The 22009-nt window shown below is 29.5% G+C and overlaps 1 protein-coding gene across 1 annotated transcript; it reads right to left on the bottom strand.

Annotated features, from left to right (window-relative positions):
• Positions 1–194: 194 nt before the first annotated feature.
• LOC101207576 (signaling peptide TAXIMIN 2) lies at positions 195–858 on the bottom strand. The gene is made up of 2 exons (XM_031881078.1): positions 634–858; positions 195–539 (listed from the first exon to the last, which is right to left on the bottom strand). The coding sequence occupies exons 1-2, from the start codon at positions 729–731 to the stop codon at positions 416–418; spliced, it is 222 nt and encodes a 73-aa protein (XP_031736938.1). The 5' UTR covers positions 732–858; the 3' UTR covers positions 195–415.
• Between the last annotated feature and the right edge of the window lie 21151 nt (positions 859–22009).

Here is a 22009-nt window from a genome sequence, read left to right as displayed (position 1 = left end):
CAAAGGTAAGTTGTTGATTTTCCATTACTTCCAAACGAAAGAAAAGCAACAATAATGCAGAAAGTCAATGTTAGAGATAGCTTAATTTGACCAATTATTTGAACAAAAATTCTCCAAGAATTGTCTCCCAACAAAAGTTATATTGAAAGCCCCATTCAATTAAAAGAACAAAAAAAAAAATAAAGAGTAGATGGTAGAGGGAAGGCATCATCAACGTAAATCATAAGTGGGATTCCATACAGAAAAGGTCAAGAAAGCCAACCCATTAAAGAATCAATGTTGAAAATAAAAATGGGATTATTAAAAATACACATCAATCAACTCACTAAAATGCCCAAATAATCTACAACAAGGAAATAAGGAAACAGAGAAAATGGAAATTAAATATGAAAAAATAATAAGGGGAGGAAGAAAATCAACAAGGGATTTGATGAGTGAACCATCGGAGAACCTTGACCGGCAGCTTGACAAGCCCCACCGCCAAATTAGCAATCCCCGCAAAGCACACGCAACAGGGACACAAGCAACTCAGCACAGATCTGCAATACAAAACACAGAAACAAAAATATATGTTTATTTAAATCACGGGTTAGAAAGTAAGAAATAGAAGAGAAAAGTGAGAGGAAAACAAACCCGATGATCCAAATAACTGCACCAACTAGAGACAAGACTAAGGCAACCAAGGCAAATGGAAGCCCCAGTAAGAAACCCAATGGCCTGCAATCTCCCATATGTAAGAAGTTGAAGGAAGGATTTAGGATATAAGAAGTTGTATTTATGGATTGGGAGGGAGTGGGAGTGGGAGATTTATAGTTACATTGTTGGTGGGTGAATCCCCTTAAGTGCCATTGGGGGAGAGATGTGGGGATGTTTCCGAAGGTTCGTGTGTGTTGCAGAGCTGACTTTTCTTTTACAATAACTTACCTTTCCAAGAGGGTTCCAATTTTCAAACTTTTTTTTTTTTTTTTTTGTTTTTGAAAATAATAATATTCAAATCGGCCTTTCTCGGAATCCCATCATCGGTCTGGCCGCGGTTCAACGATGTTTAAGTGTGCTCCTTGCGAAGACTATGTAAATGCTCTCGCTCTTCTCCTCTTTCCATTCTAATTAACAAATATCTCTTTCCTTTTTATATATGATTTGTCCTTTCATACACAATTAATGCAGAAGCCCTAATTTATAACGAAATAATAATAAAATTTAAATATTCTATTATTGTTTAATTCATTTTGAACTTTAAATAAACATATATATTTATCTAAATCACTTTTCTATCCGTAATTAATTTCATCATCTTCACGCAACAATTATATTCTATTATCAATTTCTCATTTATTCATTATATAACTAAAACTATATAATTAATTACATTCTTCATATATGTATACTTAATTAATCTAACACATTCAACTAAATAAATTTCTTTAACTTTTCATTGCAATTCATCTAACCCCCATAATAATCTAGTCATAAATTATTGAAGATAATTAGGAAACAAAATTATCTTAAAAGACCAAAACTGTGTGACGAACTAAATATGCATTCCATATCACTTTTTAAGACTATTTTGTGAAATATTGTCACACATCGTTCTAGGTTTTTTCCTTTAACCTGAATCGTGGTATGAATTTACTCTTTAAAGCATTCATTTTCAAAAATAAGGTTTGCATAAATACTTTTCAGAAAATTCTATAAAATTTTTGACAATACCTTCCCTAAAAAACGAGATAGCCAAACCTAAAAAATAATATATTTTCACTTTTATACCGTATTAACCAAACTTTAGGTACTACAACACAACAAGTGTGTCTCACCACACACATCCAGACGGTTTCAAAGTTTTAAGTAGAGTTTAAAATTCAAACTAAATATTACATAAAAAAAAAAAAGTACAATCTAATGAGGGATCTTTCAAAACATGAGTCCTTAGCATAACTCCTGTTACACCTAACCACCTCATGATACAATACAAAAAATTCAACTATGTACATACAAAAATGAAGATCTACAAGAGTGATAGGGTTTCAATCAACGCTTGGTCCTAGATCGCTACCTGGAGGGGGGACATAGTGAAAACGTAATCTGAAAACTCAATGAGTGGCAAAGTAATTAGATGTAAAAACTCATAAAACATACTCAAAAGATGTGTAAATATACATCAATAATGAAATATTAATTAAAAATGTTATCATCATATAGCCTCAAATCAAACCAACAAACATGTACTCAACCCAACTATGACAAGACATCTAAATACATGGCCAAGGATAGCTCGCACATTGCCGAAATTATGTAGCCAAAACTAGCTCATGCATATTTATTACATGCCAAGATAGCAACCTCCATCCAATCAAACCACGATAGCATACTAAATACACGATCCAAAAAAGCTCACATATGATCCATATCTACAAGAAAACACGCAGCCAAATGGAGCTCACAAGTACTTAGTACCTATCACAATAACAACCTGCATACCCATTCCTATGTGCACATATAGTGACAACTTAATGCATAGTTGATGGATGTACATACAACTTGGAACCAGTGAACTAGAAGAGTGTTAAGAGAATTGTAAGAAGATTTTTAAGTTTAAAAATAGTGTATATTTTTAGATAAAGATTTTTCTTTAACCTTTGAAGGATTATTCTTTACCTTAAGTTTATACTATGACCATGGTTTTTTTGTTAAAAATAAAAATGCATTTTCATATAATTCTCCAATGCTTGACAAAAGTAGTAATCAAATGAATTCAAGTAGTATATTTAGAGTTTAGGTGAATATTTATACTTTTCATATTGGATAGGGCATTGGAGGGATTCCTCTTACCCACAAGTGATTTCTCTAGACAAAGAGAACAAAGTCTTAGAAGAATGGGCTTCGGAAACTCCAGATTGTCCATTTTAGTTGGATCGATGGGCTATACACCCTTGGCCCAAACTAAAATGACCACAGCTCTATTTTCTGCAAGCCCAAAATTGACATTTCCAATAGAATTCAGAAGCTATCATCCAAAAAATGGAGAGAATTTTGATTCGGATACCAAAATTGAGGATTTGGATTTGAAATATAGTCAAACGTTTAGTAAAACAAGAATTATGGCAAACATTCTATTTATCAAAATTGGATGAAATCTCTTTGGTTTGAATCTCATGTTGTGTAATTTGTAAATTTACATCCAACCTTCCCTTAAATCCATTCTTCCCTAAACTTTTCTACCTCTACGTTTTGATTGCCTCTCTCATTCTACCTTCACGTTGTTGTCGTCGAAAATACGAATGGTGTCAATTGTTTCCTGATCGCCAACGCTACCACCGTACCCTCACTCCTCTCAAAACCCACCATACTCATCTTCTTCCCACTCCCATCCTTTCACCAATATTCTACTTAAAATGGCAAAATATAGTAGTCGAAGTTAATTAGTATGAGTATGATCATGCATGAAATTTCAAATACAATTTCCTTTTTCTCTTTTTATAAATTAAGTTTGCACCTTCTTAAAAATTGTTTATAATTCTTATTTATCAACCTCCATTTTCGTTGCCTTTTTTTTTTTCTTCTCTTCAACTTTACTCGGCAAAAGTAACTTTCAAACCAAAATTTCCCAATTGTAGACCTTTTCTTGAAAAAATAAATATTAGGCGAAACCCAACATTGGTTGCAAATACAAGGTCGCTCAACTAATCCGCCTTTAAGGGTGTTCTCACGAGATTTTCGGAGAAATATAATTCATAGAATTGAATTTTGTATAGTGAATAACGTTTTTAGTATTTACTCATTTGACGTTTTCTCTTTAATAAAAGTTAAAAACTTAGAGCTTCTTGATTTTCGATTTTTCGATTTTTAGAATGTTGTAGTTGCAAGATAATTTGAGTTTTGATTTTTCTAGAATCCAAATAAAGTTTAATCTTCCAAGTCTTCAATCTTTCAGAATATGTTCATATTCAATTCTTCCTTCAACCAATAGATCTCCAAAATGAATGGTAAGATCTCTATTTATAGAGTATATTCATGGGCTTTAAGTGAATTTGAGTCTATTTGCTTATTGAACTTGGACTTGAGCCCATTTGCCTTTTGGGTTTGGGCGTGACCTAATTTTTACATCGGAGGCTTGAATTGGGTTGAATATGAGAAAACTTGACTACTCAAACTCAATTAAATTATGAATATCACAATTTTGCTGTGATGACGTGGCCGAATTTAACGGATCAAAATTTTTTGCTCAACAAATGTCTCCTTTTCAAGATTCATGCACATGTATGGGTGGGTGAATCTCGAAAAATAATTTATAGTGTTTGATTGTCTATTTTGACGAGAATATAGCCCACAATGATTTGGTTGAAATTTTGTTGGCTTGACAAATTTTAGTCCAAGTAGGCAAAGGATGAATTTTAATCTTTTACCCCTGGTTGGAGAGTGGACTTCAATTTGAACTAAAGTAGAATATATGCTCCATTTTAATTACAAATTGAATTTTGAGTAGCATCCCAAATACTAACTTTTTTCAAAGTTAGAACGTATTCAATTCTTCATGCAAATGTGAACTATAATTTGGACTTCATTATTGTCTTTACTTCCACTTTGATTTGAAGTAGAAATTTGACTTCTTCAAGATTTCTCTTGCCTTCAATTTTAATTTGGTGAAGCTTGGAGAATTTGGCTTGAGGCAACACTTGAATAATAATGCAGGTTTGATTGACTTTGGGGTAAATGTTGGTTTCTACCCTGAATTTTATCTTCATTGAAAATATCATTCCAATCTTGTTCCAATTTTTAGTTTTGACACAAAAAAAAGAAAAAAAAAAGATTTAAGAGAAAAAAACTGTATTTATGAAACAACCCACAAATGTTGAAGGAATTTGTTGAGATATCTCAAATATATGATCAAACTTTCATTTCATTTGTATTTCTTCTATAAATTGGAATCAACATCTCACGAATTCTTCCCTTCCTTCCATGCTTTCATTAAAAAAAATGTTGATATTTTATTCCTGTTTTCAATGCATTTCCTAGGTGCACATTTTTATTGCAGATCGTTCTGTGAGCTTGTCTTTGCAACTCCATCATGTTGACGATATATCAGATGTTGTAGAAGCGATTGAGAAAGTCCCTCTCAAGCTGCTCCCGACTATCAATGGATTCAGGCTCCAGATCGATGTACCAGTCGAATGGGTTTCCTTTGAGAGTTCGAACGAACTATTTTATCAACAAATCCCCTCACGTACCAACAGTTTCACATGTTTAAATAAAATGAGCAACGTGTTGTTTTAGGTTGTCCTTTCCATGAAACTGTTAGAAGTTAGGTGGCTGGTATTCATTCGGCATTATGAGATTTGCGATGACTTGGAACACAAAGAGAAAGTTTGAGCAAGTCCACCATAATGAGTTTTGATGGTGTTTGCAATCATTTCTTGCAACTACTGAACAAACAGTGATGCAATTGAAGTTGAATTTTTTGTCATTGACTTTCTTGCACAACGACCTTTCCTTTGTCAGTATTCTTGATGGTATGTGTGTGACTCGATCCAGCAACGTCACGACTCTTGACGTGATTCTTCAGCGATGTAATCTCGTCATCCCTTTTTTCAACGACCTTCATGAGCAACATTCTTTTCAAGCTCAATCATTATGTATTCATTTGTATCCAACTGTTAGGACATAACTCTTAAGCCCCATAAATACATATGTGGGAAATGTAGTGGAACGATGTTGTAGACGTCTTATGCTGGAACATACTAAGGTTCAAATTTTTTTGGCTAAATGTTTTGTCAAAGAAAGTAATAAATATCTAGAAGAAAACAGTTTTCTCAAAACGAATTAATCAAGAAAAAAAAAGTCAACGTTTTTGCTCTCTACAAAAAAAAAAGAGTTTCTCTCAAATATCTCTAAACTTTTTCCATCCCAATTGGTTCTCACAAACCAATCTCATCCTAGAGGATAGGAAAGTCTCCGACGGATGGTGTTCCCAATTCGATGGTTTGTTGATTTAGAGAGTCAACAAAAGTAAGTTCTTTGTATCTTTTAAACTAACAAACATGCTTTGTTTTTATTTAGAATTTTGATTCTAAATCTTGTCAATGTAATGGTATTTTGAGATTCCCAAATTAATTTGAGGAATGGTTTTGTAAAATCTTCTCCTGCCATAGGGCTTTTATCCCTTCACTTACATCTAACTGACGTCAAAAATTGGCTAACTACACAATTTCAAATGAAAGTATTGGGAGATGCACAATAAGTTCTCGAGATCCAAATTGTTTGAAACCGTAAGAACAAACACTAGACATGTCTTAAGCATCTTATATAGACAAAATGTTGTTAAGGTATAAGATGGAGAATCCCAAAAGAGGTCTGTTGCCTTATAGATATGAAATGCATTTGTCGAAGGAACGGTGTCCCTAAGACACCTCAGGAGATAGAGGATATGAGACATATTTTCCATGCTTCCTCTATTAGAAGTTTGATGTGTGTAATGTTATGTGCTAGACCTGACATATGCTACTCAGTAGAGATTGTCAGTAGGTATCAGTCTAATTTCGGACATGATCATTGGACTGCCATTAAGAATATTCTAAAGTATCTTATGAGAACCAAGGACTACATGCTTGTGTATGGTGCTAAGCATACGATTCCTACTTGATACACTAACTCTCATTTTCAAACTGATAAAGATGCTAGAAAGTCTACATTAGGATCAATATTCACTCTAAATGGATGAGCAATAGTGTAGAGAAGCATAAAGAAAACTTGTATAGTTGACTCCACATTGGAAGCTGAATTTGCGTAGTTGCTTGTAAAGCCACAAAGGAAGAAGTTCCGTTGAGGAAATTCTTGACAAATCTGGAAGTTGTCTCAAATATGCATATCTGCCAATCACTTTATATTGTGACAATAGTGGTCTAGTTGCAAATTCAAAAGAACCTAGAAGTTATAAACATGAAAAATATATGAAACGCAAGTACCATCTTATCGAGAAATTGTACATCATGGTGACATTATAGTGACCTAGATATCTTCTGACCAAAATATTGTTGATCCTTTTACAAAATCTGTCATCTAGAGTTTAGTTATACAATAATTTTTGGTTTATTGTAGTCATATGTTTATTGCAATATATATTATTCTCTCATGGTTAAATTCAACGTTCTTTTATCCCATTAGGAGTTTTAGTCCAAGTGGGAGTTTGTTGTAATTTGTGTCCTAAAACTCGTAGTTTGTAATTTAAAATCATATTCTATTCAATAAAGTTGTTTTTGAGGAATTGTTGGTGAAATTGTATACTATAATCTTGAATCCAATAAATTAAGGTCTCAAAACTATCTTGAGTAAACTTGAACTTTATGTTTGAGTATATAACTTAAACAGTCATATAGTATATGAATAAGGTTGGACGCCTTATTCTAAGGACAATATGAATGTGGCTTGCTTTTTATTTATCACAAACAATAAGACATGAAAGTAAAGGAATCCTATGTAAAGAATTTACATAAGACTGGAATAATCTTTTTTATGTTATAAAACCGTTTGCTGTATAAATCTGACTATTTCGTTTATTGATGATCTAGATAACTTAGTTAATCCTAAGTCTGAATTAATTATGAATTTATGTTCACATGGGATTGTCTTTAGATCTACACATGTAATACAATTTCATAATTTATTGTTTTATTTGGTTCATTTTTTCATATTTGAAAACAATTAAATATTAATCATTCATATAGTATATTTTTTACATGAAATATAATATTATAAATTGTGAGATCAATTTTTTTAAAGAAAATAAGACTTCACATCGCTAAATTTAAGATTTATCGAAATCAAGTACACTAAATTAAAAATCCATCGTGGCTATGATTATGATAAATGTTCATATTATACATCAGAATTCAAAATCAATTATTATGTTTAGAATAGTGACTAAATATTAAAGAACATGAAAGTGAATAAATTTGAGACTAATGTTGGAATTATTAACGAAACGAAAAAGAATGAAATACCCATCCATGCATGTATTCATGAACCAAGTAAATTAAAATGAATTCATAAATGCTAGTCAAGAGTACGAAAATTACATATAAACTATCAAACAGAAGAACGAAGTTTTTGACATTTGAAAAATAGTGAAGAAATAGGACCAAAGTAAAATTTATACAATAACAATATTTTACATTATTTTATAAATAGAAAAGACAAAACGGTAATAAAAAGAGAACAAATACAATAGATAAAATAAAGCTTGAAATGAAAAGAAAAGAACCCAACTATAAATAAATAAAACCATATTCAAAATGAAATTTGGAGATAGAAAAAAAATATAGATATTGATTTCTTTAGGAAACAAACATTTATATATGTAATATGTAATGAATATTTTAGTAGGAAGCGAGTGCATATTAAAACAAACAACTTCCCACCACAAAAACCCTTCAAAAAGTTGTTTCAATCAAAGACAAAAACCCCTTCTCCACACATTCATTTACATGCAATGCTTTATTTGTCCCTATTCTTTAAAATATCATTTCCTCTATATTTCCTCCCATACCCATCTACAACGATATAAATATACCAAATTTAAAACATATTATATAATTATTCACCATCTAACAAAAAAAAAAAAAGAAAAAAAAACAATCTCGAGGGAAGATATGAATGGATGTTTGGTTCACATCTTGGATGTAGAGTTGCTAGACAGACTATCTTGATAATTGTGAAAAATATATTAAGAAGAGAAAATAAAATAAAGATATGATAAGAAGATGAAATTATTTGATTAAATGCAATATTGGTTATGATCTACTCCATTTAAAAAGTTGACAAACCAAACAACTCTTTCAATAGTTAATTATCTTCTTTTGTAAATGGTTTCAAATTTAGAACACATCTTTTTCTAATTTTTGAAAATGAATACTAGTAAATTCTAAAAAATTATTACAAAATAAAGAGAATAATAATAAGTGGAAAGTAGTAATGTTAGAGAAGATTTAATTTTGGAAGAGCTAAAGTTTACCTAACAGACTTTAGTAAACTCAAATTTAATAAGATTTTTATATTTGCTATGAAGTTATATCTGAAATGATTATCCTTCTCTCCATGCATATATATATATGCATGTTAAATAAATGCTATCAAATAAGATTAAAAATAAAATACTTTCCCATATAGATGAAGATGATAATAATATATGAAAAATCATTCATATTGATGTGTATATATATATAGTGCCCCTTACCGTCTCATTCCACCATTTCTCTCCTCCCTCTATATATTATTGTGTTAATTCATACTTTATAAAAGTTCATACATAAAAACAATAATTAATTAGTAGTTTTTTAAAGAAAAAATAATTTTAATAGCTATAATTATCTATCCATATTTACAGTTGAAAGAATTTAAAATTTTAATATATTTTGTAAATAATTTAATTTATTTATTTATACGTGAAAATGACCCATTCTAAAAAGTTAAAATATGATATTATAACCAAAATGCCCTTTTCTTTATTTATTTTTTCTTTATTTCGAAAAGGCCATTTTTTAAATTCAAATCTCTAATATTTGTTCTTGCTATCTCCTTTTCCAACCGTTGGAAAGAAGATTCTGGGCAAATATAATTTTGACTGCTTCTAAATGTTTTGGTTCTCAACTTACTTTAATTAATTAAAACTATAGATTTTTTAATAAAAAATTGTCAAAAAAAACATTTCACAAAATATTTATATTTCCAGTAAATAGTTTATCATTTTTTTCTATTTTTTGAAAAAAATATTTTTTTAATATAAATATTATAGATCTTTTCAGTTCTCTTAATCAAATTACAGTACACTTTCTTACTAAAAATTGTAACATCAATACATATTTAAATGATAAATTTTTATGATTTTTTAAAGGATTTTTTACATATAGCCTAAATAACTAGTTTCATTTACAAATTTATGCCTATAATTTTCTCTTTTTAATGATAAACTTTTATGATTTTTTAAAGGATTTTTTACATATAGCCTAAATAACTAGTTTCATTTACAAATTTATGCCTACAATTTTCTCTTTTTTTTTTTCTTCTAAGAATGGATAGTCTAATATAGTTATTTTACACAAAAATCTTGGATGTGAGCGAAATTCATCTTCTATATATATATATATTTCTATATATATATATATTTCTATATATATGTTTGATACATTGTATATCATCTTTTATACCAAACAATATATATCTATAATTTTCATTGTATCACGAAAGAATAAATAATTATCTATATATTGTTATTTATATTTTGTAGTGTATTAGTAGTATGTTTGATATATACTTCAAATCTCAATAAAAAGTTATTAATATTTAACTAAAAATATAGAAGAAAAGAATTGGAATCTGTTTAAATGAAATTAATGTTAATTTAAAATTTTCGACAACCGAAATTAATAATAACAAAACAAAGTTCCAGAATTATAAAACGGTGCTAGTAAAAAAATAATTGAAAGTATTGAAATAATTGTAAAAAGATTAAGTTGATTCAGAGTGGAAACAAATTTTTTTAACAGACTATTCAAAATTTAGAACATTCATAAAAAGAATAATTAAAAATTTCAAAATAATAATCAGAAGATTAAATTTTGGTTGATAGGTTGAGTATGTATATAATTAAATATAAAAGAAATCGTAAAAAAATAGCAAATTTGATAAAATATTTATAACACAAAACAATCTTTTTAGATTCTATAAATACTTGACATAAGTTTCTATAAGAAATATTAACAAATAGTGATAGAAATCTATCAATTTTTATGATTCATAAAATCTAAAATTTTGGTGGATGAATATGAATTTAATTATATTTTATGTAAGGTGTTAGTCATATTTGATCAAACCTGTCAAATCTTGTATTGATAATGAACAAGCATAAAATACACAAATAATATTTGAACAAACTTAAATTTAGAAATATATTGGGTGGGGTCAAAAGAGATATTGATAATTTGAGAAAAGTATAGGTGTGTACAGAAAACTTGTATAAATACATCCAATACATAAAAGCAACTACAAAAATGTGAGAGAAGTAGTAATCAAGTATAATTTGATAGAACCCCAATTATAGAAATCCCACTTGGCCTCTTTTCTTCTAATACACTACCACCAACTAAATCACTTCCATATCCAAATATTTCAATTTATTAATTTCCAACATTTTGAATGCATAATGTATATTTGAAAAACTGGTAAAAACAAATTATAATAATTAAGTTCATAATACATATACTTTATAATTTACGAAAGTGGCAAAAACAAACTTCATCTCACATATCAAGAGGTAAAATGTTACAAATATTCTCGTTACTGATATACATTTGATACACCTTATACACGTTCGATACACCTAATACCCCTTGATACTTTTTGATACACCTGATATATTTGATAGATACACTCAATGCACCTGATACTTTTTTATACACTCAATATTTTTTTATATACACCTGAAATATCTTGATACACATAATACTCCTCGCTACACTTGATACCCCTTATGTTTTGAACACTTGATTAGTTTGATACACTTAAAGTCATCACTTATAAGTTTGATAAACTTGATACACCGCTAATAAACTTGTCATGCTTCATTGGTACACTCAACAAATTTGATACGTTTGATGCACATGATATGTTTGATACACACGATGCACTGTGCAAATACACTTAGTATTATTCTTTTATACATTTGATATGCTTGAAGTCCTACTTATACACTTGGTATACTATTGATATACACTTGTAAACTTGATTCATTTACTTGATAATGATTCATTTTACTAATATGTTTTAACAATGTATTGTTGATATACTTGATAATAATACATTGAGCTATATCATTCATATACTTAATAATACTATAATAAACTACATAAAATTTGAAAAAAACAATGAAAATCACATACACATAATATAAGTATATCACAACACTGGTATATAAAACTTAGATAAAGTAAAACCAAAATAAAATTAATATAAAAATAAAACAAATTCATTTGAAATTAGGTTTAACTCAAAATACACATTGAAAAAAATAAAAAAAAATCACAAATGAAGTTAAATTACTCTAATCAACGACCATCGATATTCTAAAATCAAGATTAAGACAAAAAAGGAAAAAGAAATTCTCTCGTATAAGAATAAATACAGAATTAGAATCTTTAAAAAAAGGAGAATAAATAAATAATAAGTAGAACATTAAAACAGAAATAAGTGATTGAATGATAGTTTAGGAATAATAAAGCTTAGTAAATAGAAGGTAAAAAAAGGTGAAATGCAAATATTATTGAAGATAAGTTGGAAGTTGTACCGCGGTCAAAGTTAGAGGTTGGGATTAAAAAAGAAGTGTAGAAGGAAATGAAGGAAATAATTGAGAAGGAAGGGAGTGAAAGGTAAAATTTTGGATTGATTTGAAAGGGTAGAGGGGACCGGAAGAAGTAAGAAAAGCATAAGTGATAATGAAAACCAAACTCATATTTACAACAAAATATAATGACCAACAACAGCAACAATTATTGTAGGTTTTGAGGACCCATTGCTACACACAACAATGCACGTCCATGTCCATGTCTTCCCCGGACCATTAATAAAGATATCTATCTCGGTTTTTTAGACTTGTACTCATCAGTTTTCTTCCCTTTTTATCCATATTGCTTTCATATATTTAATAATTAACACTCAATTTTTCCTTGCTACACCTATCTATGACTTTCAATCAATTTTCATATTGTATGCTCAAGTTTCAATTTTTAACTTTATTTATGATTTAAGGATGACTTATGTATAAATTAAAATTTTAATATATTCAACATAGAAGCCAACTTATAGATATTAATAGAAATTGGTTGGGAGTGAAATTTAGTACAATTTTAATTAATGGTAACTTTGTGATGTTGTGAAGTGAGATTAATATATATAAGAATATTGGTGTTTGGTTTATGTGGCTTTTTGGGCATTTTGTGTTGTCTTTACTTGGATGTGGTGCATGTTTTTATCCAACTCTTTTTTTTCTTTTTCTTTTTTGTCTACAAATAAGATTTCCCCTTTGATCATATATTCCCCAAAATGAAAAATATCCAAAATATTGGAACACAAAAGAAGTATAATAATGAGATTAAAGGTTGGACTGAGGGATGGTTTTTGGAGAGTTTGAATTGATTTTGCAAACTTTTCAAATCTTGTAAAGGAATAGAAAAATACTTTGATACACCTTATATAGATAATAATAGATCTTTCAACGATACTTTCTTATTAGAAAAATCCAAAACTGCATGATATTTGGTGAGAAAATCCATTCCCAAGATCACATTTAACTCATCAAGTTCAAATAAAATCAAGTTTATTTGCACAGTGACATTTTCAACTCTTATCTCGCAACTCTTACATAATAATTCAACTACATGCACTTCGCCTGAAGACATAATGATCAACATTCCACACTCTAGAGGCTTTATCTCATGATTTAAAGACTTAGCATACGATATAGAATTAAAAGAATGTGTAGCTCTAGAATCAATAATCAACACAAAAGTAGGAGAGTTACAAATCATTAATTAACTTGTAATTATGTGAGGACTGTTTATGGCCTCATTCTAAGTCATAGCACAAACCTTCTCTTGAGATATAATTCTTCTAGGTCCCTTAACTCCACTTAGTCCTTCTCCATGTTCATTTAAACGATAAGGTTGATTTACTAATTGTGATACAGTTGATTGGGCAATTTGAGCTCCCAAATTAGGACAATAATTGATGAAATGTCTTTGCTGACTGCAATTCAAATAGACCTTAGAAACACTAGGCCTTCCTCAAGGGTTTGAACATGGTTTAGTTGTTTGTCTTCTTTGTGAATCTCCCTCTATTCACAATGGAACATTTCCTAGCGCAAAACGCTTAATCTCGCGGTGTCGTTCATCTCTTCACCGTCAGTACTTCAAACGCATTGGTCTTCCTTCGGGCCTCTAATTTTCTCTTCAGCCAAACACCTTTCAACGCTCATGGCTACCTCAACCAGCCGAAAGTAGATGCCAAAAGTTTCCATCACATAGACTAAGTAGAGATGAGTGCCTCTATGGACCTGTAGATTTTTCATCTTATAATAGCTATAACAAGATAGGGTGTTACAGGCACCTAAAGTTTCGTCTCGTAGATACATGAAACTTAGGGTATAGAAAGAAATAAAAGAGAAAGGTTTGAATGTTAAGTTTGAGAAAACAATTGCTTTGCTAAGTTTACTTGTTGCTCATAGTTTGCTTTCCTTTTATTGCTTTCTAAGCTTAGTCTTTTCTTTTTGTTTTCTTAGGTGGTAGAGAAAAAGGAGAATAGATGGGGAAAAGCAACATCACACACTGCTCCAAGCACATAAACATTATCAAGGAAGGTTTTCTGTTCTCGTGTCTTTTATTTTTTTGATATCTATATTAGAGATATATTGGGGATGGTGTGTCATCTTTTTAAATAGGGGGTGAGGTATGTCTATGATCTGCTAGAGTCCTTGAGCATATAAGCTAAAACCATTTTGTTTGTGTGCTTGATTCACATGTTCGTTTGTTTTTTACTGGTTCTTTATGATGACTTGTCTAGGACAAAGTCCCTTATTATTTGACTTGTTTGATATGATGTTTGAGCGGATTAGTCATGATTTTTGGTCATTTAAAAAAAAAAAACTTATTTTCATTCACATTTAACTTTTTGGGGGGCTTTGGTCCATGAGTTTGAAATTAGCTGGGTTTGACATTTGAACCCAACCCTATGTTTGGACACTTGAAATAAAGTTCCTGAGATGAAGAAACCATACCCATGAGTTTGGGATATGTTTTTTTTTATTGAATGTCAAATGTTTTAGAAAAAATTCCACTTCAACCTCTTATCAATGATCAGTGATGATTAATGGCAACAAACGTTGGCAAATTTCACGATCAACCATTGATAACTCATCATGATTTATCAACGGTCAAACCAATCGATCGTCTTGGTTGTTGATTCTAGATCGTCTTGATCGTCGTCTCTGGATCATCTTAACTGTTGATTATCGATCTTCTTGATCGTCGGTGTTCAATCATCTAATCGTTGATGACCTACAACTTTGGATGTCACTATCATCTAGTGAACATCTTAATCATTAGCGACAAATCATAATCATTAATTATCAATAGTCGTGCCTATTAATAAACAATCGTAGTGATGATCAATGACCAATAGCCATGACCCTTGGCAACCAATTATCATGATCGTCAGTGACCAACCAATCATCTTAAACATTGGCGATCGTTGAGTGTCTTCACCATTGATCAATGATTGTTTTCAGCAAGACTTCCTACAATTTTTCTCCTGGGTTCGAATGGTAAACACTATTCAAGCCCATGGATTACCTTTTTTTTTTTAATTCAGTCTAGAAATTTCATCGACTAACTCCAAACACCACCCTCGATGACCATCGTTGGCCGACCACTAGGTGTCATTTCTGACAACTACGCTGACAAACTTTTGGCCATCAACTTCGACAACTACTCGTAAACCTTGAAAAATGAATTTTTAAAATATTCTTTTCCTACTCCATCCAAATACATCTTTGATTTAATAACAATAATATTTTTCTTAGGATGGTTCTAACCCTAGATCTCTCCGAAACCTCGAGCCAATATCCCTATATCGCTCCTCCCTCTCTTGCTAGCCCCATGGGTTAGTAGGATTACTCCACGTAGCGGTAATTCTATCTTCTCATTCCATCATCGAAAATGAGCCGAATCAGTCTGATACCTTTTTGGATCAATGAAATTTTCTGATTTGAGGCGCAAAGGATATTGCGAGACAGGTCCGAATACATCTTTGATTTAATAACAATAATATTTTTTTAAATATTCATTTTCTCATTTTTCTATTTTCTTTTCTTTTGGAGTTTTTTTTAATAATAATTATTATTAGATCATCATTTTAATTATCTCATTTTTCTTTGTTTAAAATTACTTTTACCTACATTTTAGGATTTTTTTTTTCTATTTTGTTATATTTTTCCTAGATGAAAATTGATTACCTATCTATTGTGATCTCAAGTATAAATCAAATATTAACATATTGGTAATATAATGAAAGTTGTAAATATATATCACATATACTATGGTCTAGTTTTAGGATTAATTTTCATCAATAAAACAAAGCGGCAAAATATTTACGGTCCATAGAACAATTTAAGAAACGTCCATTAAGGCTGATTATTTGTTCAGAATTTCATATTTGTCCTTAGTGGTTTATAACGATTTTTCAATTTGGATTCCTCCTCTTATTCTCCATTTTTTCCATGATTCTCTATTCTCTCTTCTAATTTATGATATTCGACAATATTATTTCTTTTCATCGTCTTTCTTCTCATCTTCTGCATTTTTTTCTTCTTTACATAGTTTTTTTTCTCTTCTGTAAGTTTTCTTTTATTTTTTTCAGATCGTTATTTGGTTCAAGATCGTGTACCAAATATATAATATCTTTTTATATATATATTTTTTAAATTGTTATTTACTTGTTTAGATCAAAAAATATAAAAGATCGTGAAAAAAATCATTGGGATATTGGATAGTCAAATCTAAACGATCATGTATAGCCAAATTTAAACAGAATCTTTAAAAAATCGTTTAGATTTTTCTTTCCAAATTTAAACGATCATGTACAAAAATAACCAAATTTAAATGGTCGTCTAGTAAAGAATCTTTAAAAAAATCGTTTAAATTTGACTGTCCAAATTTAAACGATCGTGTACAAAAATAGTCAAATTTAAACGATAGTCAACCAAAGGATATTAAAAAAAACGTTTAGATTTTGCTGCCCAAATTTACACAACTGTGTAAAAAAACTAGTCAAATTAAACAATCATGTACCAAAAATTCTTTTAAAAAAATGGTTCAAATTTTGTTGTCCAAATTTAAACGATTAAATCTAAACGATCGCGTACCAAATATAAATGATTGTTTTTCAAAACATCTTGAAAAAAATCGTCAAGATTTGGCAACTCAAATTTAAACAATCAATCCAGACGATCGTGTACAAAAATAAAATTATTAAAAAATCGTATAGATTTAGATTTGATCCCAAATCTAAATGATCAAATCTTAAACGATCGTTTTCCAAATACTAAATGATGGTTTTTCAAATTTATTATGCACATCGGATGCCAATGGATCACGACATTCTTGGAATTTCCTATTATGGGCTTGTGATTTTTTTCCGTTTTTGAAATTGTTCTATTATGTGTAAATATTTTGCCACTTTATTGTATTTTTTAAAAGGCCCATATTTTTAGTTTAATAATTTTTTTTCTTTTTTTTGTTAGTCAATTTAACTAGAAGACTTCTATCATATTAAACGCCAATAGACTTCTATCGATGTTAATCAACGACGCTGACAGATAATGATAGAAGTTTATTATCAGTGTTTTTATCATGAATACAATCTAAACTTGTACTGTATTTGTAAATATTTTTGTTCATTTCACCGTATTTGAAATGTTTACCTACGAAATTTATCCTAATTAACTAAATTTACTTTGTTTTTTTTTTTTCTGAAAAAAAATCCCTTTTAACCACTAACGTGATTAGAAAATTATTTAAACTTCACATGAAATTTAAGAAATAGCCTAAGTTTAAAATTGTATAACACAAAATTACAAAAATGGGCCAAGAAGAAGGGTATGCATTGGGAAAAGAAAGATAAGAATGCATTAATTAGGTGGCACAAACTCAAGTCCCATCAAAAACTCACCTTGTAAACTATTTCAATGTGTCTATTCAATCATTTGATATTCATAAACTATCTCATCATACCAATCATAATTTGAATCTCTATAAAAAAAACAATAATATCATTGTTTAAAATTTTCATGTTCATTATTTTAGTTGGGATAAGAGCAATCTGAAAATTGTCCAGTCAAATAAAGAATTAAGATAACCTTATCTCTACATATTCATTAAATCATGAATTAAACATAGTATGCAGCCTATGATTGGGTATTATTCTCTTAACAACAAAATGTATATTGTCGCGACGTGATCGCTACGCGGAGCGGCCGACCTCCCCGTTTATTTTATTTTAATAAAAAATTTTGGAGTCGCCACCAATCATATTAAGGTGTGATTGGTCACCCAAAAAAAAGAAAGAAAAAAAAAATGGTCTGCGTACATTCAGAGATTTAAGTTCGGGAGTCAGTTATGTGTAGGGAAGGTGTTAGCACCCTACAACACCCAAAAAAATGGTTACCCAATTTTATCTTTTAAATTAAATTATAAAGGTTCACAAAATAAAATTTTATTTAGGTTTTGTTTAAATGTCCCATGTTTATCAATTCATATCGAAGAAAGTAAAACCTAAGCATGAATTGATGATTATGAGTGGCATAGGAGCCATTAGAAAAATTAAGTTTATTTTTGTTTTAAAATATTTTTATTCACCTTAAGAATATTAAGATACCAACACTTGATATTTTAATCTCTATCATAGGTGTTTAATGAAAAATTTCATATATCTAGAATTAATAAATTCATAGAAAATACTACTCAGTCTCATTTAAAATATGAAATGTGTTAATTTAAAAAAAAAATCTATTAATTAAATTTCAAACGGAAAAATTTCATGTATTTATGGATTTTAAATTATAAAATCCATAAAAAAACAATACTTTTTCTCCAATTTACATTATTATAAAAAAAAATAATAACAATGACAAAACATTATGAAATTTGAAAAATACTTAGGTGTAATATGCTGAGATAAAATAAATACATTGATAATATATGCAAAATGTAAAAGATATTAATGTAGGATGCAAGATAATTAATTAATACAACATATGCAACATAATTAATTAATTCAAAATGATGCAAAATAATTGATTAATGCAGGATGCAAAATAATTGATTAATGCAGGATGCAAAATAATTGATTAATGCAGGATGCAAAATAATTGATTAATGCATAATTAAACGAGGCCAAATGGATATCAAATAATAATTAACAGTTGAATGCTAAAGTAGGTTTGGCCCAATATGCAAATAAATAATATTGCGAATAAATAATCACACCAAAATAAATATCAAATAATTATAGCCACATATGCATACTGATTAATTAATACATCATGCAAATAATTAGAATGAGGGAGTGAAAATGTCACATACAAGTTGCTAATTAATTAATAGGCCAAATGAAAAATGGTTGTTGCCAAATATTAATTATATCACGCATAATTATTAACATGGATAATATATGGATAACAGTAATTATTAACAGGTATGCCATATGGATACATGGATAAAGTAATTAACAAAAACTGTAAAATGGATGCCAATGAAGAATGAGTATTACCAAATACAAAAGGCTAATTGATTAATTATGCATAATTATTAAGGATGCCATATGGATATAAGTAATAAGTAATTAACTGTAAAATGGGTGTCAATGAAGAATGAGTATCCAAATACAAATATATGATGCTAATTAATTAAAAAGAAATTAACACAGATGCCCAGTAATAAAAGAAAATTAACACATAACAGAATGCTCAATATATAAAAATTAACACAGAATGGGTATACATAATAGATACACATAATGGATACACAGAATGGATACCCAACAATTAAAAAGAAATTAACACAGAATGTTCAATATTTAAAAATTAACACATAATGGATATACATAATGGATACACAGAATGGATACCCAACAATTGAAAAGAAATTAACACAGAACAGAATGTTCAATATTTAAAAATAAAAAATAAAAAATTTAATATGGAAGGTAGAATGCTCAGTATTAAGAAAGATACAAATAATAAAATTAACATGTTAAATGATGGTAAAATGATGAACACGATAGTTCATAATTAAAAGCAGTATATCAAACAAAGAAGAAGAAAAAAAAAAATCATTAAACAAGAATAAGAATAAAAAGAGGAAAAAGAAAAAAAAACTTACCAGCAGGTCTGCCCTTCAATGCCAAAGGTTATTCCTTTTTGATCTTCTTTCACTCTTCACTTCAATGCCAAAGGTTATTCCTTTTTTATCTTCTTTCACTCTTCCCCTCTTTCTAAATCCTCCAATAATAAAAAAAAAGATCCCCCTGCTTTCTTTTTCCTCTTTCCTTTTTATAGGGCAAGCTCCATTGCTTTTTTTTTAGATCACGAGATGGAGTGCAGATTACAGAGAAATAGGAAGAAAGTGGGAGAGTGGGAGAAAGTGATAGAGTGGGAGAAAGTGGGAGAGTGATGACGAAGAAAAAGGGATGGTTGAGAAAAAATAGGAAGGAAATCAAACCTTTTAGTTTTATTTTTATTATTTATTTTTAAATGTATTTATTATTATTATTATTGTTTTTTTTTTAAATATAAATTTAAGATTCAAATTCAAATTCAAATTCAAATTCAAATTCAAATTTAATTTCTTTTTCTTTTTCTTTTTTCTTTTATAATAAATAAATATAGGACAAAATACGGTATCTACATATATAATAGAAACTTGCACTAGAAAACGATTTGCACAAGTATGTACAAGACATACCTATTAATCTTTTAACTATATTGTGAATGCTTCTACATTAATTTTTTTTAAAAAAAAACAAAATTCATAGAAAAAGTTTAACTTAATGGTTAACCCTCAATTGCCCTACAAAAATTTTAACCTTTCTAGACTGTATAAAGCATTGAAAAAGTTAAAAAAATTTGCTCTCTTGATGCCCTTTTAACGTGTTAGGATTGGCCTCCATCAAGTTTTGTAGAAAAAGATTAGAAAATTTTGAGAATAGCACGTTTTTTGTTTTATATTTAAAAAGTAGCACAGTTTTAGTAAACTCATAATTCTTTTTCAAGGTCAATCTCGGTCGAGATCGACTTCGAGATTCTTTCCAAATTTTTAAAACTCTTTGAAGGATTTATCTTGGTTTCTCTCGACTGAGCGTATCATGGAGATAGTGTTTTTTTAATTAAAAATTTAAAAATAAAGACAAAGAAGTCAAACAACGTGTTCCTCGAGATACTTTGGATATTAGAATAATTTTTCTTACAAATTGTTGTTCCTCGAGAGCATCAACAAAAACAACCTTAAAGAAATGGGGATTGTTCGACGCTTTACAAGGTTGTTTGACGATGTCATTTTGCCTACGACTGGAGGAAGCCATGAAGGGGAATTCTTATTCAAGAAATTTCCACAATATTCTTCCTTCTATGCCAAAAAATTGAACTTTAATTTAAACTAACTGGTCTAAAAATGACTAACCCCTAATAAAAAAAATGAGTTGGTGGAGTTATTGATGGAGGAACTTCCATCTTGGTCATCTTCTTTAAATAATGGCTAAGATATTTTCCTAAAAATTACTAAAAGTGTCTAGGTCTTAGTTTTTAGTTTCCATTTTAGCTTTTGTTTTATAACTCGGTGACATCTTGGGGCAACCTTAGCCCGAGATCATTTAACATAATGTTTCTGTTCTTTTGCTCGGGACCATCTCAAGACAACTTTGGCTTGAGATTAATGACATAATTGCTTCTATTTTTAAACTTGTGGATATCTTGAGGCAACGTTAGGCCATATATCATATTACATAATGCTTCTATTTTTTAGCTTGGGGCCATCTTGGAGCAACTTTGGTCCAAAATCATTGACATAATTGCTTTTGTTTTAAACTCAGGGACTGTCAAGCCCTGATTCAGAAAAAGAGAGTCCTGTTGAAGAGGAGCCTTATTGAGAAGTTATTTTGGATAAGTGCAAGTATGAGGCATTCTGCGATGAAAGGTGCGAGAGGAGAAAAGGCGACACAAAGAGAAATAATTGAGTCTAAGTTATATTTCGTTAAGGTAAGTGACATGATAAGAATAGTTGGCGAGGAAGAAGCATGTGTTGGATGCCAAGAGCTAGGTGTTTAACGTAGTAATGCAGGGAGAAGTACCTACGCCTAAGGGAGTGTAGCGAGAAAGTAGATGTCCTGTTAAAATGACTAGACGACCATCTAAGGAAAA

Source organism: Cucumis sativus, chromosome 2, assembly GCF_000004075.3.
Source record: "Cucumis sativus cultivar 9930 chromosome 2, Cucumber_9930_V3, whole genome shotgun sequence".
NCBI lineage: Eukaryota > Viridiplantae > Streptophyta > Magnoliopsida > Cucurbitales > Cucurbitaceae > Cucumis > Cucumis sativus.
The sequence above is the reverse complement of the archived record's forward strand: the minus strand, read 5'-3'. Positions and strand labels throughout refer to the sequence as shown.

Bases quoted from the DNA above. Each gene is read 5' to 3' on its own strand.
- LOC101207576 (XM_031881078.1), bottom strand. From the start codon at position 731: ATGGGAGATTGCAGGCCATTGGGTTTCTTACTGGGGCTTCCATTTGCC. The intron at 540-633 runs GTTTGTTTTCCT...TTTGTATTGCAG, and splicing joins GCAGTTATTTGGATCATCGG to ATCTGTGCTGAGTTGCTTGT.